Source organism: Suncus etruscus, chromosome 5 (genome assembly GCF_024139225.1).
Source record: "Suncus etruscus isolate mSunEtr1 chromosome 5, mSunEtr1.pri.cur, whole genome shotgun sequence".
In the NCBI taxonomy this organism is placed as follows: Eukaryota; Metazoa; Chordata; class Mammalia; order Eulipotyphla; family Soricidae; genus Suncus; species Suncus etruscus.
Genome location: NC_064852.1, coordinates 82,790,105 through 82,813,050, shown reverse-complemented (window position 1 = coordinate 82,813,050; position 22,946 = coordinate 82,790,105). Strand labels below are relative to the sequence as shown.

Below are 22,946 nucleotides of genomic sequence, written 5' to 3'. Positions count from 1 at the left end.
TTCCCCCATATAAATCATGGTTTTAAATTGTAAACTGTGTAAAATAGTTCACTGCTTTCACTATACATGTTCTAAATAATGCCTGGCTTTGTTTTCAACAGGCAGTTGCAGCAGCATCAGCTGCTTCCAGAGATTTCAGTGGAATAGGGGGGTTAGGAGAGTTATTAGAAAGTTCTTCGGAAGCATCAAAATTAAGCTCCAAGAGTGCTAAGGAGTGGAGAAACCGAAGAAAGAAAAGAAGACAAAGGGAGCATTTTGAAATAAACAGCAAAGGAGAAGGAGACAGGTTTCCCAAATCTGAATCTGAAGACAGTGTCAAAAGAAGCTTTCTTTTCTCCATGGATGGAAACCGGCTAACTAGTGACAAGAAGTTCTGCTCGCCTCATCAGGTAAGGGTTTTACTCATCATTTACTCATCATTTTTTATTTACTGTAGTTGGAGCCTTAGTTTTAATATCCCATTTGAATCGGGCATGGGAAAGATTTAATACACATTTAATTGCATTTTATAAAAAATTTTGAGAAAAGATTAGTTTAACTGTATGTTTTTAGAGATATATTTTCTTTTCTTTTTTTCTTTTAGTAAATTTATTAAAATGTATCAGAGTTGACATAACTGATCATAATACATTTGTTTCAGGATGACAGGAAGAAAATTATCAAAAATATATAAAGAAAATAGGAGATTTAAAAGTAAAAGATAAATAATTGCTGGGGCCGGCGAAGTGGCGCTAGAGATAAGGTGTGTGCCTTGCAAGCACTAGCCAAGGAAGGACCGCAGTTCGATCCCCCGGCATCCCATATGGTCCTCCCCAAGCCAGGGGCAATTTCTGAGTGCTTAGCCAGGAGTAACCCCTGAGCATCAAACGGGTGTGGCCCAAAAAAAACAAAAAAAAATTGGAAAAAGTAAAGGAGAGTTTATTAGCATTGTCATTATTCATGACAATTATTGTATCACCAATAAAGTCGTTAATATAATAGCAGAAGCTTTAGTACACTCTTTTTTTTAAGGTAGTAGATGGACGAGAAGAAAAGAAAGATGTATGTGTATGGCAGTTGTTGTTTGCATAGGCATAGCAAAATATGGGAGAAATTGGAAAGAGAAACCTTTGGACGAAAAACAGGAAAACCTCACCCCGAAGTATTTTGGCATAAGACCCAACTCCAGACTCCAGGCTTACTAGGTTGTCCAACCCCTTAGACATTCTCTGTGGTCCCAAAAACAGTTCTTCACCATCACAGTTGTTGCTGTTGGGTTTCTGTAGTTATAGATCCTGGTTTCTGTACTGGTCCTATGTTGAAGGCTGCGTGGTGTATAGCCTCTTCTTGTTTCGTCCTACCATTAGGTAGCATTGCAGAGAATCCTGCTCTAAAAGCAGACTATTGCTGTTTCTAGGTTGTCGTGGTGTCCTAAGTACCATCTTTGGAGTAAGTCAATGGCATGACGGTAGTGGAGACTTCCTTGTTAGAGTTCTTATTCCTGGTGATGGTGTAGGAAACCATTAGTTTCCACAGATGGTGTCCACAGTTCAGGGGTGAATGGTCAATGTCTGATCAGCTGAAGTCTAAGCCTAGTCGTTATACCAGGAGTTCAGGGTGTAAGGTCCCAAATGTTGCACTCCCATCTCTATTAGTGAAGAACTTGTTTGCATATGTAATCTTTTTTGCATTTAAATGTGCCCATGCAAAAAGGAAGAAGGCCACAAGGCATTACTGGTGCATATGGGGATCAAGACCAACAATCCCCATAAACTTTTACTTACATGGCCTCTAGACAAATAATTGTCTACTAGAATTCTATACTAAATGGATACCAAGGATGGGGGAAATTGCCGCTACATGAGAAGATAATCAGTCATGGTTATGCTTATTAAAGGAATGCAACTAAAGAGATATTCAAAGAATATGTCCTTTTTAAGTCTTTTGAAATAGATGGGAAAGGGGTAAGATCCAGAACCCGGCTTCAATTTGTTGGTTGATTTTTTTAGGAGTCTAGGGAAGATGGCTCCCAGCAGTCACATATCAGGGAATATCCTCAAGCGCGGGGCTCAGCCACCAAATCTGGTAGGAAGCAGAAGTCCACGGTAGAGAGAGGTAAAGAAAGAGGGGCTATGGGGCCGGAGAGATAGCATGGAGGTAAGGCGTTTGCCTTTCATGCAGGAGGTCATCGATCGGTTCGAATCCCGGCGTCCCATATGGTCCCCCGTGCCTGCCAGGAACAATTTCTGAGCCTGGAGCCAGGAATAATCCCTGAGCACTGCCGGGTGTGACCCAAAAACCACAAAAAAAAAAAAAAAAAGAAAGAGGGGCTATCTAGAGCGAATCAATAGCAGCTGAGTGTTGATTTTTCTCATGTAGGGAATCTATCTTTTCACTTTGGGGGCTGGTTGACATCTGGCTAGGATAGGGAAAATGTTTTTGTTTTTGTTTGGGGGGGGCATACCCATTTGACACTCAGAGGTTACACTTGGCTATGCGCTCATAAATCTCTCTTTGCATGGGAGAGGGACTATATGGGACTCAAGGGGATCGAACCTAGGTCCGTCCTAGGCTAGTGCGAGCAAGGCATATGCCTTATCTCTAGCAAGCACCACCACGCAGACCTGGATGTTCTGCTTTGTGAGGAGTTAAGCACATAGAGTATTATCCTGCTGGTCTTGGGCATTCCGTTTCCTTTCCTAGGAACGATCTAAAATTATGAGCATTGTGGAATCATGGTAAACTAAGTACAATTGTCTCGTGGGCCCTCGTGTTTTGGGAAATGAGGACTAATGAGAAAGGACCCCTGTGCAAGAAGGTCCACGGCATAGCCCGGTTATGGTCATGGGAGGGGCTACTTGTTTCCTTTCCCCAAACCCCCTGTATCGGCTGCCTGGGGTTGCTGTAAAGGCCTGGCTTGGGGGACCCATATCCCTGCTCTAGGGTTCAGTACAGGGGTCCTATAGGCTAACTCCACTCCCCTCCAGCACCCCCCACATCCTAGTTATCAGTTGTGAAATGAACGGTGATATCCTGTTATCTCTATTTTCTTATCTTTTCAAAGTGCATGTTGTTATTTGATAAATATCACAAAAATACCAGTGCCCTCCTCCACATGAAGCCCCTCACTTAGTACCTTCCTCACCAATCTTTTCTAGTAACTTCTGCTCTGTAATTTTGGGTCCACAAGTTTGCTTTTGTTTACTTGCTTTATTACTTTATATCTCACAAAAGAGTAAGATTATCCCTTTGAAAGCATAGTTATTTAATTATTTTATCACAAATAGTCTTTATAAAATTCTTTTATTAAATCAATGTCATTTCATTTACTTTGAACAGTGCAATAATTTAAGACATGTTAAATTTGCTTCTGTTTTATTTTGTTTTTGTAAATCTTCCTCTCATGCTTTTCTCTTCAGTGCCCTAGTTTTGTAATTTCTTTACCCTGTTTCACTTGAGACCTCAAATGAATATCTTTGCATGTATGTTCCTCCTTATTTTAAATGACTGTTACCCAATAGATGTATGAATTTGGAAAAGCAATGTCTCATTTTGTCTTCATACTTTGATATGAGAACTGGTGCTTTAACCTACATTGATACAGCAGTATATTATGTTACTTTACTGTGACAGTAACATCCAAATGCTCTTGAAAAGAACTAAATATAAGATTATCTACTTTTACTTTGAATTAACACTCACTCTCAAATTCTTCAGTATATTTTCATGTTTAAAAGGAAAGTAATTATATTTTGTTAGTAAGGTGCATGGATATTATAATATACAGAATACTTACATAATATGTAAAAGTATAGTTATAGTTTCTAATACTCTTTTGTTCTATTAAACTTTCACATTTTATGAACTAATTCTTTTAATCATATTAATATTAATCAGAATTCAACCCTACAGATAAATACATACTGTGTAATTAAGTTAAAGCAAAATAGTATAAATATAAACGAATATAATACCTTCTTATAAAAAATAAAATTTAAAAATTATTGGACTCAAAAACTAAGTATAGTGCTTAGATCTTTAATATGAAGAGTAAATATGATTTATTAGTGGATTTTATTTTGAAATTTATAGTACATAAATAAATTTTTAATAAATGATTTATCTTAAAGCTTGAGTTCAGGGCCGGAGAGATAGCATGGAGGTAAGGTGTTTACCTTGCATGTAGAAGGTCAGTGGTTTGAATCCCGATATCCCATATGGTCCCTTGAGCCTGTCAGGAGCTATTTCTGAGCATAGAGCCAGGAGTAACCCCTGAGCACTGCTGGGTGTGACCCAAAAACCAAAAAATAAACAAAAACAAAAACTTGAGTTCTCAGAAAAAATAGATACTCATTCAGAAAATATACAAAATTATTTTTATAAGATAAAAATAATTTTTAGAGCCAGGAGCTATGAGTAACCCTCAGTGCCACCTTATGTGGCCCCAAAACAAAACAAACAAAAAAATAACTAGTATTTATATTCTGAAGTTAACTTCAAGTTAAATCTCTGTATCCAGACTTAACTATTGTGCCAACTGGTAGAATACTTTAATGCTGTGTCCTACTCCAGTGGAATCCTGGCATATAGTCCTCTGAGTTTTGACAGGACTGACTGATACCTGAGCACAGAACCAGAGTAAGTCCCTGGCATAACCAGTCTTGTGTAACAAAAAGTATGTGTAACAAAACATTTTGACTTTAAGCATAAAAATTGGGGGTACTAATTGTACTAATTGTAGGTCAAGTTCTTCACTTAATAACAACTTTTCTTAACTACTATGCTTGAAAATTTAGCTTTATTACAATCATTAGGAATCATTAGAATTAATATTTGATATACATATTTAAAATATTAATGGTAAAAGTTTCTGTTCACTTCATAACTTCAAATTAGTACTGTAACTATAGTTGGATCAATGTGTTTAGTATCTATAAAGAGATAGTAATGCTTATATTAGAGTTAAGTGACTTTAAGCAATATAGGTAACACTAAATGATAGTAAGGCCCTACTAAATTTAAAAGAAAGAAGAATTACCAAACCAAGAAAAGCCTATGTGTAATTTTAAATGCTCACACATGTTTGCACAGTGTAGCAATATTTATATAAAAATATTTATGTTTTAATTGTCTCCATTATTATGTATACATAAAATTATCTGAATTGATCATTTAGCAGTTTCTTTGATTATCGATTTAAATAGTTTTAAGTGATAAGAATACATCAGTGAACAAGAGAACTAATTTACTGACCTCATGGAACTCATGCTAAGGAGGAGACAGACAGTAAATACAACATGAGACTATGTTAGAAGATAATAAGTGCTATAGAAGAGAAAAAAAATAAAGAGGCTAAAGGATCATGGAAATCCTCACTGTACAGGAGATCTTTCACAGAGATTTAAAGGACAAAAAGAAAGGCCATTTTATGGAAGAGCATTCCAGACTATTAGTAAGGCCCCGAGAAGATAATGTGTGTGGAATGCTCAGGGAACAGCTGGAAGGCCTATGTTGAATGAATCAGGGAGAGGAAATAGTATAAGAAGGTTAGCTGATAACAACAGAGTTTGAATTCTATAAACAGAATTAGTATGTACATGTTATATGTATTATTTAATTTGGTATTTGTAGATCAAGATGGTGAAATAGGTAGGTAGGCAGGACCATAGTAGACAGACAAAAAGACAGAGACAAGCAGGTAGAGAGCTAAATAGAGTTAGAGCAGGGGTCTCAAACTCGCTGCCCGCGGGCCGTTTGCGGCCCTCTATACAACATTTTGTGGCCCGCGGCCGGCCTTCAAATATCTCAGTATTCGCGATTATTCCTTACCAATAGTCGCAATAAAAATCGCATTAGTAAGAAAAAGATCGCATTAAACATTCGCATACCTGAGCAGTTCCGTTCGGGGTATGCAAATGCTTAATGCGATTTTTTGCGATTTTTTCTTACTAATACGATTTTTATTGCGAATATTCAGTAAGCGAAATCCCTTATGAGGCCCTGCCTCACCCCGACTTTGCCTCCTGCGGCCCCCAGGTAAATTGAGTTTGAGACCCCTGAGTTAGAGACACATAGTAGCTATTTCAAAGGCAAAAAAAAAAGTCTAGTAGCATTAAAATTTATAGATGCTGAAAGAAAGAGAGAATTAATTTCAGTTCACAAATATAATCTAGAGTCACTTTATGATTTTCAAATATATAAATAAAGAGCTTTCCCTGATAGGAAAGAAGACAGTGAGGTAGTGGGAAAAATAAGTACAAAATAAGACACTCAGTTAAAAAAATAAATATATTTTCTTGGGGCCGGAAAGATAGCACACGGTAGGGCGTTTGCCTTGCATGCAGCTGATACAGGACCGACGGTGGTTAAAATCCTGGCATTCCATTTGTTCCCCCATGCCTGCCAGGAGCGATTTCTGAGTGCAGAGCCAGGAGTAACCCCTGAATGTTGTCGGGTGTGACCCAAAAACCAAAAATAAATAAATATATTTTCTCAAAATGAAATCATGAATTATGGATACCCTGTCCTCTACTAACATAAGAATTAATGTTTTTTTGGAAGGCAAGAGTGATAGTATGGTGATAGGATATTTGCCTTGCATACTTTCAACCTGGGATAGACCCAGGTTTGATCCCTGGCATCCGATAAGGTCCCCCGAGCCTGCCAGGAGTGATTTCTGAGCACAAAGCCAGGAGTAACCCCTGAGTGCCACTGGCTGTGGCCCAAAAAACAAAAACAAAAGAATAGGAAAGAAGAATTAGTGTTATTTTATGTTCATCATAGTTTTATTTTAAAATAGGTAATTCTTACTTAAAGTACAAAATAAATAAACATTTAGATAGCTACAATGGAAAGTAAATTATCTCCAAATATTTTTTCTTTATTGTTGATAAAGATAATAACAGTATCAATAACATTGAGATAATCTTAAACTCAAGTTATGAATAAATATTGTTATTATTATTTAAAACAGTGATGATGTGTATGCACTTACTTTGAAATACTATTGTATGTTTCAAACAAATCTTACTTTTTGATATGATAGTATCTTTAAGTTCCCTAGATCATCCTCCATGTTGACTCTTCCCATTCCACTGAAGTTCAATCCCTGTGTGTATATATATATATGTATATGTATATATAATTACGCTTTATAAAACTATTTCTTCAGTCTATTTCTTACTGATAATTTATATGATAATTTAATACAATTTTCTTGGAACCAGGTTTCAAAAAAGATATTTGGAATTTATATTTTATTTTCTAATGTAAGAAAAGAAGACTTTTTGGTTCTTAAGCAAAAGAGCTTTTTTTCCTACATAAAGGGCTTCCACAGCTGTGGGTATTCCCTCCACTTGGCTGCATCTTCTGGTGTGTTATTTTTGGTTTATTTTCTCTGAATACTATTTTTGTGATCTTCTTTTACAGTTTCTGTTGCCTTGAAAGCTGTGCTCACACCCATTATTATACTTTCCAAAGACTGAATAGAAGTTTTAAAAAAAATTCAAAGATCTGGACCGCCTTTGAAAACAGTTCAGCATTTAAACACATGAATTAGAGGCATGTACCATATACATTGTAGACACACACATACCACCAATATAGACATATTTTAATTTCCAGACACAGCTTCTGAATATAGATATATTGGGGTGATGGCATTGCATCACCTTAGATGATAACACCTGGATTGTTTTATTAAATGCGTGCTGAGTATACAGATTCTAGAGTCCTTCCCCCTATTTATTGAATTTCAATTAGAAAGACTGAACCTAAAAATACACACAAAAGTTTCAAAACACAGGCTGAACATAATCTAATATTTTATTGAACAGTTAAATTGAATCTGAGAAGATGAAAAACAGTAACATTCTAAATAACTGGGGATGGAACTTTTTCCTTCACAATGTCTAAGCTTTTAATCACTCTGTTGACTGGGAAATCAGACTAAAATTATCTGACATTGGGAAGAAAAATGTTGAACAAACTGTCACTTAGAGTCTCAAATTGGACAAAGGTAGAGAGCTTATATTTCCTGACAATAGTCTAACCAAATTAAAAGCAACAGTACTTTTTAAGATGAATAATGTCTTTCCAAAATGTCATTGAGATAGAGGGCAATGAGAAATGTTCTGGTGCTTTTCAGTCTGGTATAAAGCCATAAAAATAAAGCTATAAATGGGTTCTATGAAAATCAACATGATCTAATTAGCTAAGGGAACAAATAAATTTTATGGAGTCTGTCTTTACTTTATTTCTCCTTACGGTATTTGATTTGATTCTTTTAAATTTAAATGTGGAGAAGGAAAAGGATGATCTGTGGGTTTTGCTGGTATGCATAAATATGTATTTATAAAAAAAACTACATGGCTATAAAGAGAGTGTAAAAGGTCATGAGAGATGATACAGCAGAAACTATGAATAATGTGGGGAGTATATAAATATTATGCAGATTTAATAGAGATTTTTAATATTACTGACAGATTAAACAGAATTATTTGGTACTGAAATTTAAAAGCCACACCAAAACTGAAAGAAGGAAATTCCTTTTAATCTTCACTTTCTGGAGCCTAAGCAATGGAGCAAACGACAGGGTGTTTGCCTTGCACCGGCTAACCAAGGATGGGACTGGTGTCCCATATGGTCCCCAAAACCATGAGCCATTTCTCAGCACATAGCCAGGAGGAATTCCTGAGTGTCACTGGATGTGGCCCAAAAAGCAAAAACAAAACAAAACAAAACAAACAAAATAACTTCACTTTCTTATATCAGAGATGGTGTGCTTATGCTTTTTGTGGACATATGAGTTTTAAAATAATGTTTCTGAGTCACTCTTGTTTTCTAATAAAATTTAAATGATATCAGAAAACTTAGCTCTCTTCTGTGTCATCCAATTTGTTAAAGTCATGTGCCTTTTCCTTTCTTTTAAGGCCAATGCTAAAATTTAAAAGTTCTATATGTATATGTGTATATATATATATATATTATTTTAAGAATTCTCTCTGTTGTGCTTGATATAAGATATATTCTCTTAAGAAAGATGAGTCAGTAGCCATTTGGGAAACTGTTAGCAAATTTGGAAGACATCCTCATAGGTAAGTTTTATAGCTTTTAGCCCATCCAAAAATAAACAAATTAAGAAAAAGTACAGATTATTATCCTTTTAAGATCCAAAGAAAGAACAGAATGACAATGGCTTTATTTTAAAATCATTTTCCAGTAAAGTATTTGATGCTAGAATTTTTTTAGTATGAAACTATTTTTTCCTTCATTTAAACATCTTGATTACATATATGATTGTGATTAGGTTTCAGTCATGTAAAGAACACCTCCTTCACCAGTGCAACATTCCCACCACCAATGTCCCAAATCTCCCCCATCCCACCCCACCCCCACCTGTACTTGATGCTAGAATTTTTAACGAGACAGAAGTTCTATTAAAACTGTGAATAGCTCTCTGATAACTATCTACTTAACTACCTACCTACCTTACCTACCTACCTTAACTACCTACTGATGACAAGCATTACCCCATCAATAGAATATAAACTTATACTCTCCATAAACACTATGATAGAAGATTTTAGCTTAGAAAACTATAGTAAAAAGAAAATGAATTGGTCATTCACTTGGTAAAAAGCAAATCAATATTATTATTGAGAAAAGTACTCCTTTTATTTAATAGCATGTAATATTTACCAAAGTTACTTAGTAAGTCAAGAGCAAAACTATTTTAATCAAAAGTCAAATATAAGTAATGAGCTAAATGATGTATTGCAAATAAGACCCTCAAGTCTTTAGGTTTTATATTTTTCTCACTTACATGTTATAATTTCAGTTTTTAATATCATCATTACCCTTGTCTATCACTTCATACCATGTATGCAGGAAAATACAATAAATTTCTTGAGGTTATATTGTCTAATATATAAATTTTATAAATATGATACACCTCTAATTTATTTTGTATATATTGTGATGGAAAGTTAATAGGCTGGGAGAAAACATCTCCCTTCAAAAAATCATTGCTTTTATTTCTAGCTTATCATCTATGGTCACGGTCTTTTCAAGTGCTTCCATTTTACTTTGATTTTTAAAAATTAGACTTGTTGGGGCTTATGCAATAGCACAGCAGATAGGGTGTTTGCCTTGCAGGCAGTCACCCAGGACCAATCCGAACAATCTGAGTTCGATCACTAGCATCCCATATGATCCCCTGAACCTTTCAGGAACGATTTCTGAGAGCAGAGCCAGGAGTAACTTATGAACACAGCCAGGTGTGACCCCTAAATCAATCAAACAAACAAAAAAATTAGTAATGTAGCTGTGATCCTAGTTTGATCTCCAGCTCTATCTCTGGTCCCCAGTATGGCTCACTTCTTAGCAAAGTACAAGGAAAAGTCCCTGAACATCATTGGTTATTTCTCCTTTCTAAAAAAGAAAAAAAAATAACAAAAATGATTATTTCTCAGTATGATAAATCAAAATTTACAGTAAACAAAATAGATAAAAAATGTCAATCACAAATATGTTACTTAAAAAACAAGAAAGTTATTGATTCTTTTAGTACCAAAACTTTCATTAAATAGTGTTATCTCTTCTCAATTCTAATTTTTCCCTATTCTCTTTTCAGTCTCTGTTAAGTATTCGTGGCTCCCTATTTTCCCCGAGACGAAATAGCAAAACAAGCATTTTCAGCTTCAGAGGTCGAACTAAGGATGTGGGTTCTGAAAATGACTTTGCTGATGATGAGCACAGTACATTTGAAGACAGCGAGAGCAGGAGAGATTCACTATTTGTGCCACACAGACATGGAGAGCGACGCAACAGTAACGTTAGTCAGGCCAGTATGTCATCCAGGATGGTGCCAGGGCTTCCAGCCAATGGGAAGATGCACAGCACTGTGGATTGCAATGGTGTGGTTTCCTTGGTGGGTGGACCATCAACTCTAACCTCACCTACTGGACAACTTCTGCCAGAGGTGATAATAAATAAGTTAGTTGAACTGACATTCTGTACCAAATTGAGACAATCAAGGCCAGAGTGGCTAGTCATATCATCCTACTTCCCCAAAAATCAAAGTTTTTAAAAGCAACATGATTAATTGAATGAAAAACAATAAAGTCATTAGAAACAATTGAATTGTATGGGATCATTAGTCTCCAAATGCTTTAGGTTTAAAGAAAAAAACTAATCTTTTTTGAATCTGGGTGAATAAATGTACTAATACAAAATAGTGTTCACTTAAATAATCAGTTTTGTATGTATACTTATCTAAATTGTATAATTTTCTACTTATCTATTGAAAATTTTATATACTTAAAATTAAACATTATAATTATTAATATATCATAATGTTCAATATATTATAATTAGTGTTGATTTTCTAAAAGAGCACTTGTAGAAATAAATTTTATAATCCAGGAAAGCACACACATTTCATTGTACATCTGTGTTTGTGCATGAAAAAATTGGCCCATATATGTCAATAATGTTAATATAGCCTCAAGGAAGATAATTTATTCTTGAGACTATACGATTCAATTATTTATTTTAGAAGATTGATTTAATTATGTATTGTTCAGATGAATTTAAAATAATTACATTTAAATAAATTAACAAACAACTATATCCTTATAAAAATATTCTTCAAAAATTTCAACATGTTAGCAAAAAATATTTCTGCTACATACTTGCCCTACACAATTTTATTTAACAGGTGAATTCTTGGTAAAGGGCATCACCTGTGATAATTTTTAAATATTTATAATAATAGTAATTTAACATTTTATTATAATTTGAAAAATTTTACCTGGAAAAGTTGCATATAGCATAATTTTCAAAAAGATGATAATAGATTATTACCAAATGCTACATGGTATGATTCAATGAAAGGGTGGTTTGAACCATCAGTATTTGGTTTGCAGGGCACCACCACTGAAACAGAAATCAGAAAGAGAAGGCTAAGTTCTTATCAGATATCAATGGAAATGCTAGAAGATTCTTCTGGAAGACATAGAGCCATGAGTATAGCCAGCATCCTGACCAACACAATGGAAGGTAAGAAGGAAATTGTGTTATCAGTTTTCTATAACTATATGATTTTTGAACTACTATTCCTTTGTAAAGAATTATCAAAGTCAATTGCTATGGTAAAAACTGTATAAGAGAGGGGCCAGAGAGATAGTATGGAGGCAGGGATTTTGCCTTGCATGCAGAAGGATGGTGGTTCGAATCCCGGCATCCCATATGGTTCCTAGAGCCTGTCAGAGGCGATTTCTGAGTATAGAGCCAGGAAAAACCCGAGTGCTGCCGGGTGTAACCCCCCCAAAAAAAAACTGTATAAGAGAACTAAGGAAATGTGTGCAGAATATGTTTTGTCATGTCTATTAATGTCTATAAAATGTCTCTTATACAGAAATAATAATTCATATGCATTGTTAATTTTATTCTTCCTGTTTATTATTGTCCTAGAACTTGAAGAATCTAGACAGAAGTGTCCACCATGCTGGTATAGATTTGCCAATGTATTTTTGATCTGGGATTGCTGTGATTGCTGGTTAAAAGTAAAGCACCTTGTGAATTTAATTGTTATGGATCCATTTGTTGATCTTGCAATCACTATTTGCATTGTCCTAAATACCCTCTTTATGGCCATGGAACACTACCCTATGACTGGTCAATTCAGTAGAGTATTGACTGTAGGAAATCAGGTAAGTTCATTTGAGTTTGTTTATTTCCTTTACCAGGGGATGGGTGGAAAGATATTTGGTGAAATGTTGGAGGAGGAAACAGACTGAAAAATGTATTTGTACTAAATGAACCACAAAATTATTTCCACTCTATTCATACTCATACCTAGAAAGAAACACCTAAAATATTTGTACAGAGACTATCTGTAATAACATCTAAAAATTTAATGAGTTTGAATGCTGATTACTTAATCTAATACTCATTCTAATCAATCATGAAATCTTGTTGTAAATTTATTAAGAACTTGACTACCATTCTTGCTAGAAATTAAGTCTAGAAAAACCAAAAGATCAATTTATGACTCCAAAACCATGCAATTTTAACACATACAACTTTTTGTCCATTGAAAAAGATATGCAAAGATCAAATTCTTCAGATAAAAGATAGGTGATTTCATTTAATTACCAAATAAAAAATTTAGTAGTATCTGCATGAAAGAATGAGCTAGTAAAATTAAATTTGTAATTTAATCATAATTTTCATTTAAATTAGGTTTAAGTTGGTATCACATATGCTTATTGCTGACATATTCATTCCTTCCTAAATATATATGAAGAAATAAGAATAAATGAATCAATTAGAAAATGATTTACACAGTTTATCAAGACCTTTCCTTTGGCAAAATACAGAAATAAGTTTTAATTAACTTGAGAGGGAAAAAATGTTCACTTGTGGAATTGAAAAGAATAAATGGATTCTTAAACAAAATAAAGGACAATTTTGCAACTGAACTTCAGCATGTACTTTAACTAAGAACTTACATGTAGCCCAAAAGTTCAGGGAATTGTCTTTAATTCAGGAAAAGTTCTCAGCCATAGCTCATTGATTTGGTATTCTTTCACCACTTCATTGGAGAAAATAATTTTTCTTTTCAACTTCACTTCAAAAACTTTTGTAATAATATTCTTAAGTAGCTTGTATAAGACTCTCAATTATGATTTAACAATCTCTGGCGAAAGTGGGAATTTTAAAGCTTGGCCATACTTAGGAAATACTAATAGATAAGCAATTATTCATAACAGAGGGGGAAACAGAATAATAAGTAGAAAATTGCATAAATGCTTACACCAATTGCAATTGCATTATTTAATTCAGTAATATATTCAACATATTTCTGAGATTTTCTTCATCACTGTTCCATAAAACACTGATTATTTTCTGACTGTTGCTTTTATCTTTTTAATTACTCCATCACCTCTCTCTCTCTCTCTCTCTCTCTCTCTCTCTCTCTCTCTCTCTCTCTCTTGTTCTGATATCTATTAGGGAAACACTTTTTTAAATCTATGTTATTATGTAACTAATAACTCTAGGAATGATCTTTTTTGTTGTATTAGCTGTCATATATATTCAATGCTATAATCACTGCTCTCAGATAACTTTACTTAATTGCAATGTATGACAGCTCAAATATTATCTTTTCCACAGTTTATTTAACATCTTAAGTGTCATTGCAGACTTCTTAGGCTTCTTGTAGTGTCTTACAATTTCAAAGATAGGATTTTATCTCTTTGAATTTATTAATTTTAATTTCCTATTTTAATTTCTTGCGTATATTTGACATGAAAATCCATTATTTATATCTCAAGATATTGAAACTACATTAGTTATTTATATTGTAACTAATATTACATAATGTTATGAATTTTGCACCACATATCCTTTTTTCCTTGCAAGAAAACATTCTGATTACATTTGTGAATCAATACTTGAATCTAGTTTTAACCAGCTGATCCCATTCTTCAGATATCATCTTATTATCATTACTTACTAATCAGTAACAGTCAGATAAGTCAAAATAATTTTGTTGCCTCACCTTATAAATACCACATTGATGGTATCTGTCTAATGGAAAAGAATTCACTTTCCTTTAAATTTAGGGAGTTTTTACTCAAAACTATCCATCTTATTTATATTTTTACATGCAACTCTATCCCCATGCCCTCTAATATGACAGTTCATATTTAGGCTCTTTTACTAATTTCTAATGATTTGAGATTAAAACTGCTTGAATGTTAGATATTTTCGTGCTATATCACATTTTTTAATTTTCCCATTATAAGTTATTGAATGGCAGAGATAATATCCTATTACTCTTTTGTATCTACCACAGTTTTTACATGGTTGTCAATAAATAAAATAGTTGTTTTCTATCCAAAAGAGTTGCTTTGGTAGAATGTTTTTATTGAAAATATATTAAGTCAAAGGAACTGATTTGACCTCATAGTCAAAATTTATTAAAATAACTCAGCATCTGGATAAAGCTGATTAAAACTTTTGTGTCTTTGTTTTCTGATATTGAAATGAAAATAACACCCATCTCCCAGAGTTGCTTGAAGGTCAGATAAGGTAGTGCGAAAAATACACTGCTGTGCCTGGCATCAAATATGTACTCAATAAACAATTTCCTTCCTCATATGTTATTAACCTTTATTTGAAATATTGGTGGAAAATAGTCATGTATTTTTCCAGGATATTGAACAATTAAGGAAGTGTAACAAGTTATAAAAAAAAGAAATTTTGGAAATTTACCAAAGTGAAACAGGAAGTTGAAGCTTTATAGAATTTTAATGCTGAAACAATTAAATTCAAAATCAAAGATTAGGAGAGATTGAATTATAAAATTATCATACGGAAAAATACTAGACTGAAGTTCCAAATCTGGGTTCTAGTTCAAATGACCATGCAAAATATCTAAGAGGCTCTGAAAAGAGATTTTCTAGATATTTTGATCTTGTAACGTGAAATAATGTATTAACTAGCTAATATTTGTGTTTTTCCAAGTCATATGAAATTATATGACATGAATAACACCAGAAATAATAGGATAGGAAAACAGGATGAAATATAGATGACTTGTAGTTTGCTGTAGAATCATTTGTAAGCTGAGATATTAGTCTTAGAAGATATTATCATCAGATTTAATATTTGTTTAGACCAATATCTCCTATTTGCATCCTATGTCTGGAAATTTGCATGGCATCTTTATTGATTGAATTAATCAAATATGTACCTAAAACTAATTTGAATATATTGAAAATACACTCACTTTAGATAATCTATAAACTATAAACAAGAAATTTTTCATCTGTCATTAACATATGAGACATAGTCATACAAACATTTCCAACTAATTTGAAATCTTTCTTCATGGAAAGTAGATATTTGAAGTTTTTACAGTTTATTTTTTAAATACTAGTCTCACTGTAATCATGTGAAGTGTATCATATTGGCATATTACATGTATGAAAATTGATCACTAACACTACTGGAAATGACAGTGCCTAATGTAAAAATGAATAAATAAAATAATAACAAAAAAGCTAGTTGGCAAAGCCAATATATTCACTGTATATAAATGTTAAACAAATTCCAGAGATAATATAGTTGGTTGGCCACTTGCCACTTTTTCTGAGCTTTTCATAATCTGGCAACCTATATGGTGCCCTGAGCAGAATCAGAGGCAATCCCTGAGTACAGTTTCACAACTTATGTCCTGTGGTCAGCCAATAATAACAAAAATATACTAAAGAATATGTAACATGCTAATGAGCTACATTTAAACAATAATTGCAGGTCTTAATTACTATTAACTTCAAGGCCTAGCATAAATTTTGTCATCTTAATGTAGGTGTTCATCAAGTTTTTCTAAAGATGTATGAGTGCCTACCAAAATATAATCTAAAGTTTCAAAAGACCCAAAAGTTTTTATTAATTTAAGATAACTCAGAGTTGGATACCATTCTTTGCAATAAGAAACACTAAGTTTAACCTTCAGAAACTTCTGGTCCTCTGAGCACTGAAAAATGACATTTCCCTGCCTCATAAAGCACTGAGCTAAAAGTATTCCCCAAGGTCTGTTAGTTCGTTATTACTCAACTCTTATCCCAGCAAAAAATAAACAAAAATAAAGATGGCCATATATAATGTGCTAAGTACAAACAGTAAAAATTAAATGTCAATTTCAAAGATAGCAAATGTAAGTCTATGAATTATATATTAAACATACATGACATAATAATATAATAAGCATATATTATATATTCCAAAAATACTAATGGTCCTTTCTGTTTTTAACAATCTTTGATGAATTTTAAATCTAATCATAGATATCAAGATTAATATCCTCAACCTTAGTTACAATGGAATTGTCTGAATCACTAGTAATGTTAAAGCTAACCCAATGTGTAAGGACTATAAAATCTGTAATTTTTAAGGCCTAAATTAAAACACTTAAATAGATTTAAAAAAAAAAAACTATGACATTTAACTAAAAGCTACTAGGGGCCAGAGCAATAGCACAACGGTATGGCATTTTGCCTTGCTACGCAGCCAATCCAGGACAAACCCCAGGTGGATTCCCAGTATCCCCTCTAGTCCCTAAGCCTTCCAGGAGCAATTTCTGAGTGCAGAGTCAGAAGTAACATCTGAGCACTGCCAGGTGTGGCAAAACAACAACAACAAAAAGCTACTTAAAAATTTATTTTTAAACAAGTTTTATGTTGGGATTACATTTTAGATAAAATTTAGGGCATATATTTATACTACAGATTCACTTTAAAAGAACTAAAACACCAATTTATGATTCTTGTAGAAAATGTGTGGATCATTTATCTATATAGTTTCTAGTTCATATAAACTAATGTATTTATACCTGAAGCTTTTGTATAATACAATTTTGTATATAGCAGAATTAACTGTATACTAATGAGAGGAATAAATTCCATGATGAGTCATACTATAAACTAAGGAAAGTAATTTTTCAATGTGCATGCTCTTATATAATTTTATTTTTCATAAACTAGACTTGGTAAAACTGTGCATTAGTTCTATTTTAGGAAGTTATGAATTATACTTATTTTTTGTAATGAATTATTTCCCTTTATTTTCTCTGTGATAGTGAAGATGAGAATCTACCTACATTTGCACATTTATAAAACTTGACAAATATTTATTTTAACCAGAAAACATTTTAGTAAGTTATTTTAATAGTGTAAATTCAATGTAAAATATTTTGTTTGATAAATGGCAATATTGATATTATAGTCATAGAAGGCAACTTTTGAAAGTTAAGAGAATGATTTTAAAGCATTTTTGTAAGAATAATATCATAACTCTTTGTGTCCTTGGTGTCTTAGTCTGGTTTTCAGCTAATAAACAAGGGTTACATTTCTTTCTATTGTTAAATAGACAATTATTAAAATGGTCAACTAATTTCTAATCTTAATTATGGGGTATGCATACTAAAGATGTTCTCCTGCTGCTTTCAATTAAATCTTCAGATGCCTGATCCCTTATTCCATTAACTTCAATTCTAAATCATGCACCAGAGATCATTATTATATTTGTGGAGAACTCTTTCCTTCTTTAGAAATGTTTATGCAATTATAAAAATAAGATTATATTCCTTAAAGATATAAAATAAATATTAACAAATGACTTTTTACCAAATTAAAAATGTTTTTGTAACTTCCCATTCAATAATATAGTTTTCTTGGTGCAATCATACCATAAAACTATTGTGGTTATTTTTTTAAAAAATGTCATATCAAAGAAGGAAGTAATGTAGCTTTTGGGGGGTTGGTTTTGGGTAGGCTTGAGAGACCATATGGACCTGAGATAGAACCAAGGACAGCCATGTGCAAGTCAAATGCCCTACCTGCTGTTCTGTAGCTCTGGCCCCAATAGCTATTATTTATATACACATTTTATATAGCATAAGTGGTAGAATGTATGCCCAATATGTGTAAGGTCCTGAGTTTGGTCCTGACACCACATAGCCACAGAGTACAGACTGGTGAGAGTCCTAACTAAAAATTAAATAAATAAATAAATAAAAAGTAAATAATAACTGCATTTAAATCAATAATTCTCATGTTTATTAAATAAAATGTCAAATTCACTCCCTGAGAAAATGCTCAATATTATCAGTTTGTCATTTTTCTTCACTTTAAATTTTAGATCTTCATTATCATGAGTTTAATATTATTCTTTTCCAAATTTAAGAAGCGTGTCTATTCTTTTTTATTTGTGAATCAACTTGCTTTATTTTCCAATGCTGTTCTATAGGTCTTCACTGGGATCTTCACAGCCGAAATGGTTCTCAAGATTATTGCCATGGATCCATATTATTATTTCCAAGAGGGTTGGAATATTTTTGATGGAATTATTGTCAGCCTCAGTTTGATGGAGCTTGGCCTGTCAAATGTGGATGGATTATCTGTACTAAGATCATTCAGACTGGTATCTGCACAGACTATGCTTATTTTCTGAATTTTATTGACAGTTCATTTTTAAATTGAGCTGATATATAATTACATAGATATACATTCTAATACTTAAATTTATAACAATATGTATATTAGAATTTATAAGAAATATGTGCTCTCTGGGTCTGGAGTGGTGGCACAGGGCATAAGGCGATTGCCTTGCGAGAGCTAGCCTAGGACGGACTGTGGTTCGTTCCCCCAGTGTCCCACATGGTCCTCCAAGCCAGGAGTGATTTCAGAGCACAGGAGTAATTCCTGATATAATGTGGCCCCAAAACAATAAACAAACAAATAAATAAATAATAAATAAATAAATAAATGAAATATGTGCTCTCTACCAAACTTAAGTATAAGCTATTACTATGAAACAAAAAAAATTGATGAAATACTTCATAATCATTATATATGACATATTTAGAAACTCACTGATGATTTCATAACTATGCTTTCTATTAAATTTTTTTCTTTAATGTCTAAAGAAGTGAAAATACTTTTTTATTTACCTTATAGATATAGAATAAACATTGGAAGTTATCATGTGTGAAAATATTTTATGTTAGCTCTTTAATAAACAATATAACAAATATTTAAAATTTATAGCAAAGAGGCCCGCGAAGTCTCACTATAAATGATCCTTAATAACAGAACCAGAAGTAAACCCTGAGCACCACTAAGTGTGGTAAAACAAAATAAAAACAATCAAAACTTATAGCAAAGAAACTAGTAAGAGTTTCATTGGGAACTAGATAAGAATCTATGTGTTCTTCCAATTTATATAAATTATATCCAGTTTATTTTAATTCTAATATTTCTCATTATTCTCTAAAACCATGTGAGATTGACACTAATTTATCATTTTCACAGATGTCTCTAGTCAAAATATTTAATGAGTTTATCTGTTGATGGATCAAAAACTGTTTATTACTTCTGAAATGTTTCATATTTTTATATTTGCATTTAAATAACAGCATCATTCTATGATTTAAAGTTCCATTTTGTTAAACTTTTCTGTTTATGGATTTGTCTAATATGGTTTGAGATTTTATACTCATTAAAGATTGATCTATAATATGGAATGCTAGTTAAATGATACCTAATTTCCCAAATTAATTGTAATTATTGCTAAGAGGAGCTTTTTGCTTTATTACAGCTTCGAGTGTTCAAGTTGGCAAAATCATGGCCCACATTAAATATGTTAATTAAGATTATTGGCAATTCTGTGGGGGCTTTGGGCAACCTCACTTTGGTATTGGCAATCATTGTCTTCATTTTTGCCGTGGTTGGCATGCAGCTGTTTGGTAAGAGCTACAAAGAATGTGTCTGCAAGATCTCCAGTAACTGTCAACTCCCACGTTGGCATATGAATGACTTCTTCCACTCCTTCCTGATTGTGTTCCGAGTGCTGTGTGGAGAGTGGATAGAGACCATGTGGGACTGTATGGAGGTTGCAGGTCAAACCATGTGCCTTATTGTTTTCATGTTGGTCATGGTCATTGGAAACCTTGTGGTATGTATGCATTATAAATTTTCTAATTAAGAATATCAAACAATAGATAGGAGGTACTGATAGGTAATCATACTATGAATTTGTTTTATTAAAATAAAATTAATTATTGCAATATAAACAAATGATGTTCATTGAGCAACTTTAAGTCTGCTTGTTTCTATTGGTTTGTGAGCCTTCTCCCACTTTGTGCTCTCCAGGAGTTACTCTGAGTGTTCCTCAGGGGACTATGAGATGCCAGTTGTTCCAACCTAGGCTTCCTGTATACAAATCAGGTGCTTACCCCACTGAATTGCTTCACCAGCTCATTGACCACATTTTAAACATTTAATTTTAGCTTTCATTCAAAAGCATGAACATAAAAGTACAATACCTCTAGAGGGTTACATGTTTTAATGCTTAAATTTCTCATTCATTATGGACTAAGTGTTTATGATATACACAGTATCTCTTTTGTTTGAGGAAAACACTTCAAATAATTTTGCATATAGGATCACTCATTACACCCATTAAAATAATATCTTTAAGGGATATTTGTGAACTTACAAAGTTTTTTAAGACTAATAAATTTTAAAGCTTGATATTTTGAAAATAATGACATAAAATAAGGTAGGAAACGGGCTCTTGATATGCATGAGTCTTCATAACTCATTCTTTTTTACATAAGCTATAATTAACTATTCCTAGATTCATCATATTCTGTCAATTGTTTAATTTTTCCATGTGTATTCTAATGACAATTGGAGATATAAAATTCCTCACAAATGTTCCACAAATACAAGAAAATTTTCTGTACTACAAGAAAAGTAATTTGTATTATACAAGTGTAACCTAAACCTTGAAATATTTTATTTGTTAGTATTTTTTATCTACTCAAGCATTTGAACACATAAATTTTTAAATATTTTGATAGGAAATGTGTTCAATTTTATATTTGCATTTAGAAATTTCTGTTGTAGGTGCAATAGTACAGCAGGTAAATTAATTGCCTTGCATACAACTGACTCTGACATCCCATATGGTCCCCCTAGCATGCTAGGAGTAATTTCTGAATGCAGAGCCAGGAGTAACCTTTGAGCATTTCTGGGTATGGATCCAAAATAAATTTTGTTGTAAATTTGTGGTATTGCATGAGGCAATTTATGCTATGTATATCATTTTAACACATTTTCAAATATCCTCCATAAATTGATTCATTATAAATACTTACAAAACAGGAATATGCTGGACAAACTAAAATAACACTATTAAAATTTAAATATTTAATTGAACTTTTTCTGATTATCACATCAACCTAAACTGTAAATTTCCCCAATTATAGATTTTTATTTTTCTCTCTCACTTGTAACTCTGAGTAAGCATAATTTAAGCTTTAAATGCACTGGTTTTTTGTTTTTTTTGGGGGGGGTTTTTTTTTTTTTGGTTTGGTTTGGTTTTTTACTCTCCTGGCTATTTTATATCATTCCATTTTAATCACTCCACATCCTTTTAATCATTTCACACATGTACATGAGATGCCGGGCCTCGAACTTAATTGGTCCTCATGAGCATCTTGCCAAGCAAGCTCTATGCTGCTGGGGTAGGGTTCTGGTCCCACTGGTTTCTTATAGTCAGGAAAGAAAAATGATTATGTTACCATTTTGCCTTAACAGCAGGTAGAAGATACAAAAATCACTGTAGTGTGTGACTAAGGCATGATATTCCAAACCTACCAGGCATTCAAAAGAACATTTGTTGATTTAAGTTAACAAAGATAATTTATTTCCTAGTTAATCATATTAAAATGAATAGTTCAGTATTAATAGTCAAATTTTCTTTTTTTCTTGTAGGTTCTGAACCTCTTTCTAGCCTTATTGTTGAGTTCATTTAGCTCAGACAATCTTGCTGCTACTGATGATGATAATGAAATGAACAATCTCCAGATTGCAGTAGGAAGGATGCAAAAAGGAATTGATTATGTGAAAAATAAGATACAGGAATGTTTCCAAACGACTTTTTTTAGAAAGTCAAAAGTTATAGAAATCCATGAAACAAACAAAATAGACAGTTGTATATCCAATAATACTGGAATTGAAATAAACAAAGAGCTTAATATTTTAAAAGATGGAAATGGAACCACCAGTGGTGTAGGTACTGGAAGCAGTGTTGAAAAATATGTGATTGATGAGAATGATTATATGTCCTTCATAAACAACCCTAGCCTCACTGTAACAGTACCAATTGCTGTTGGAGAGTCAGATTTTGAAAATTTAAATACTGAAGAGTTCAGCAGTGAGTCAGAACTAGAAGAAAGCAAAGAAGTAAGTATGCTTTTTTTAAGCATTTTAATAATATTTTTCAGAATCATACAGAATCATAGTATACTGTGGTTTATTACTTTACTATACTTATATGCATGCATTATAGAAAAGGAATATTGATAGTTCTATTACAGAATAAGAAAA

The 22,946-nt window shown here is 32.8% G+C and overlaps 1 protein-coding gene across 1 annotated transcript in view; it reads left to right on the top strand.

Annotated features, from left to right (window-relative positions):
* Positions 1-22,946, top strand: part of LOC126009195 (sodium channel protein type 3 subunit alpha) — a 125,829-nt gene that overhangs the window by 56,505 nt on the left and 46,378 nt on the right. Inside the window, exons 11-17 of the mRNA XM_049773564.1 lie at positions 102-389; positions 10,613-10,960; positions 11,907-12,039; positions 12,454-12,692; positions 18,799-18,972; positions 20,149-20,505; positions 22,332-22,802. Of these exons, the coding sequence (XP_049629521.1) occupies positions 102-389; positions 10,613-10,960; positions 11,907-12,039; positions 12,454-12,692; positions 18,799-18,972; positions 20,149-20,505; positions 22,332-22,802 (2,010 nt within the window). The remainder of the gene's footprint in view (positions 1-101; positions 390-10,612; positions 10,961-11,906; positions 12,040-12,453; positions 12,693-18,798; positions 18,973-20,148; positions 20,506-22,331; positions 22,803-22,946) is intronic.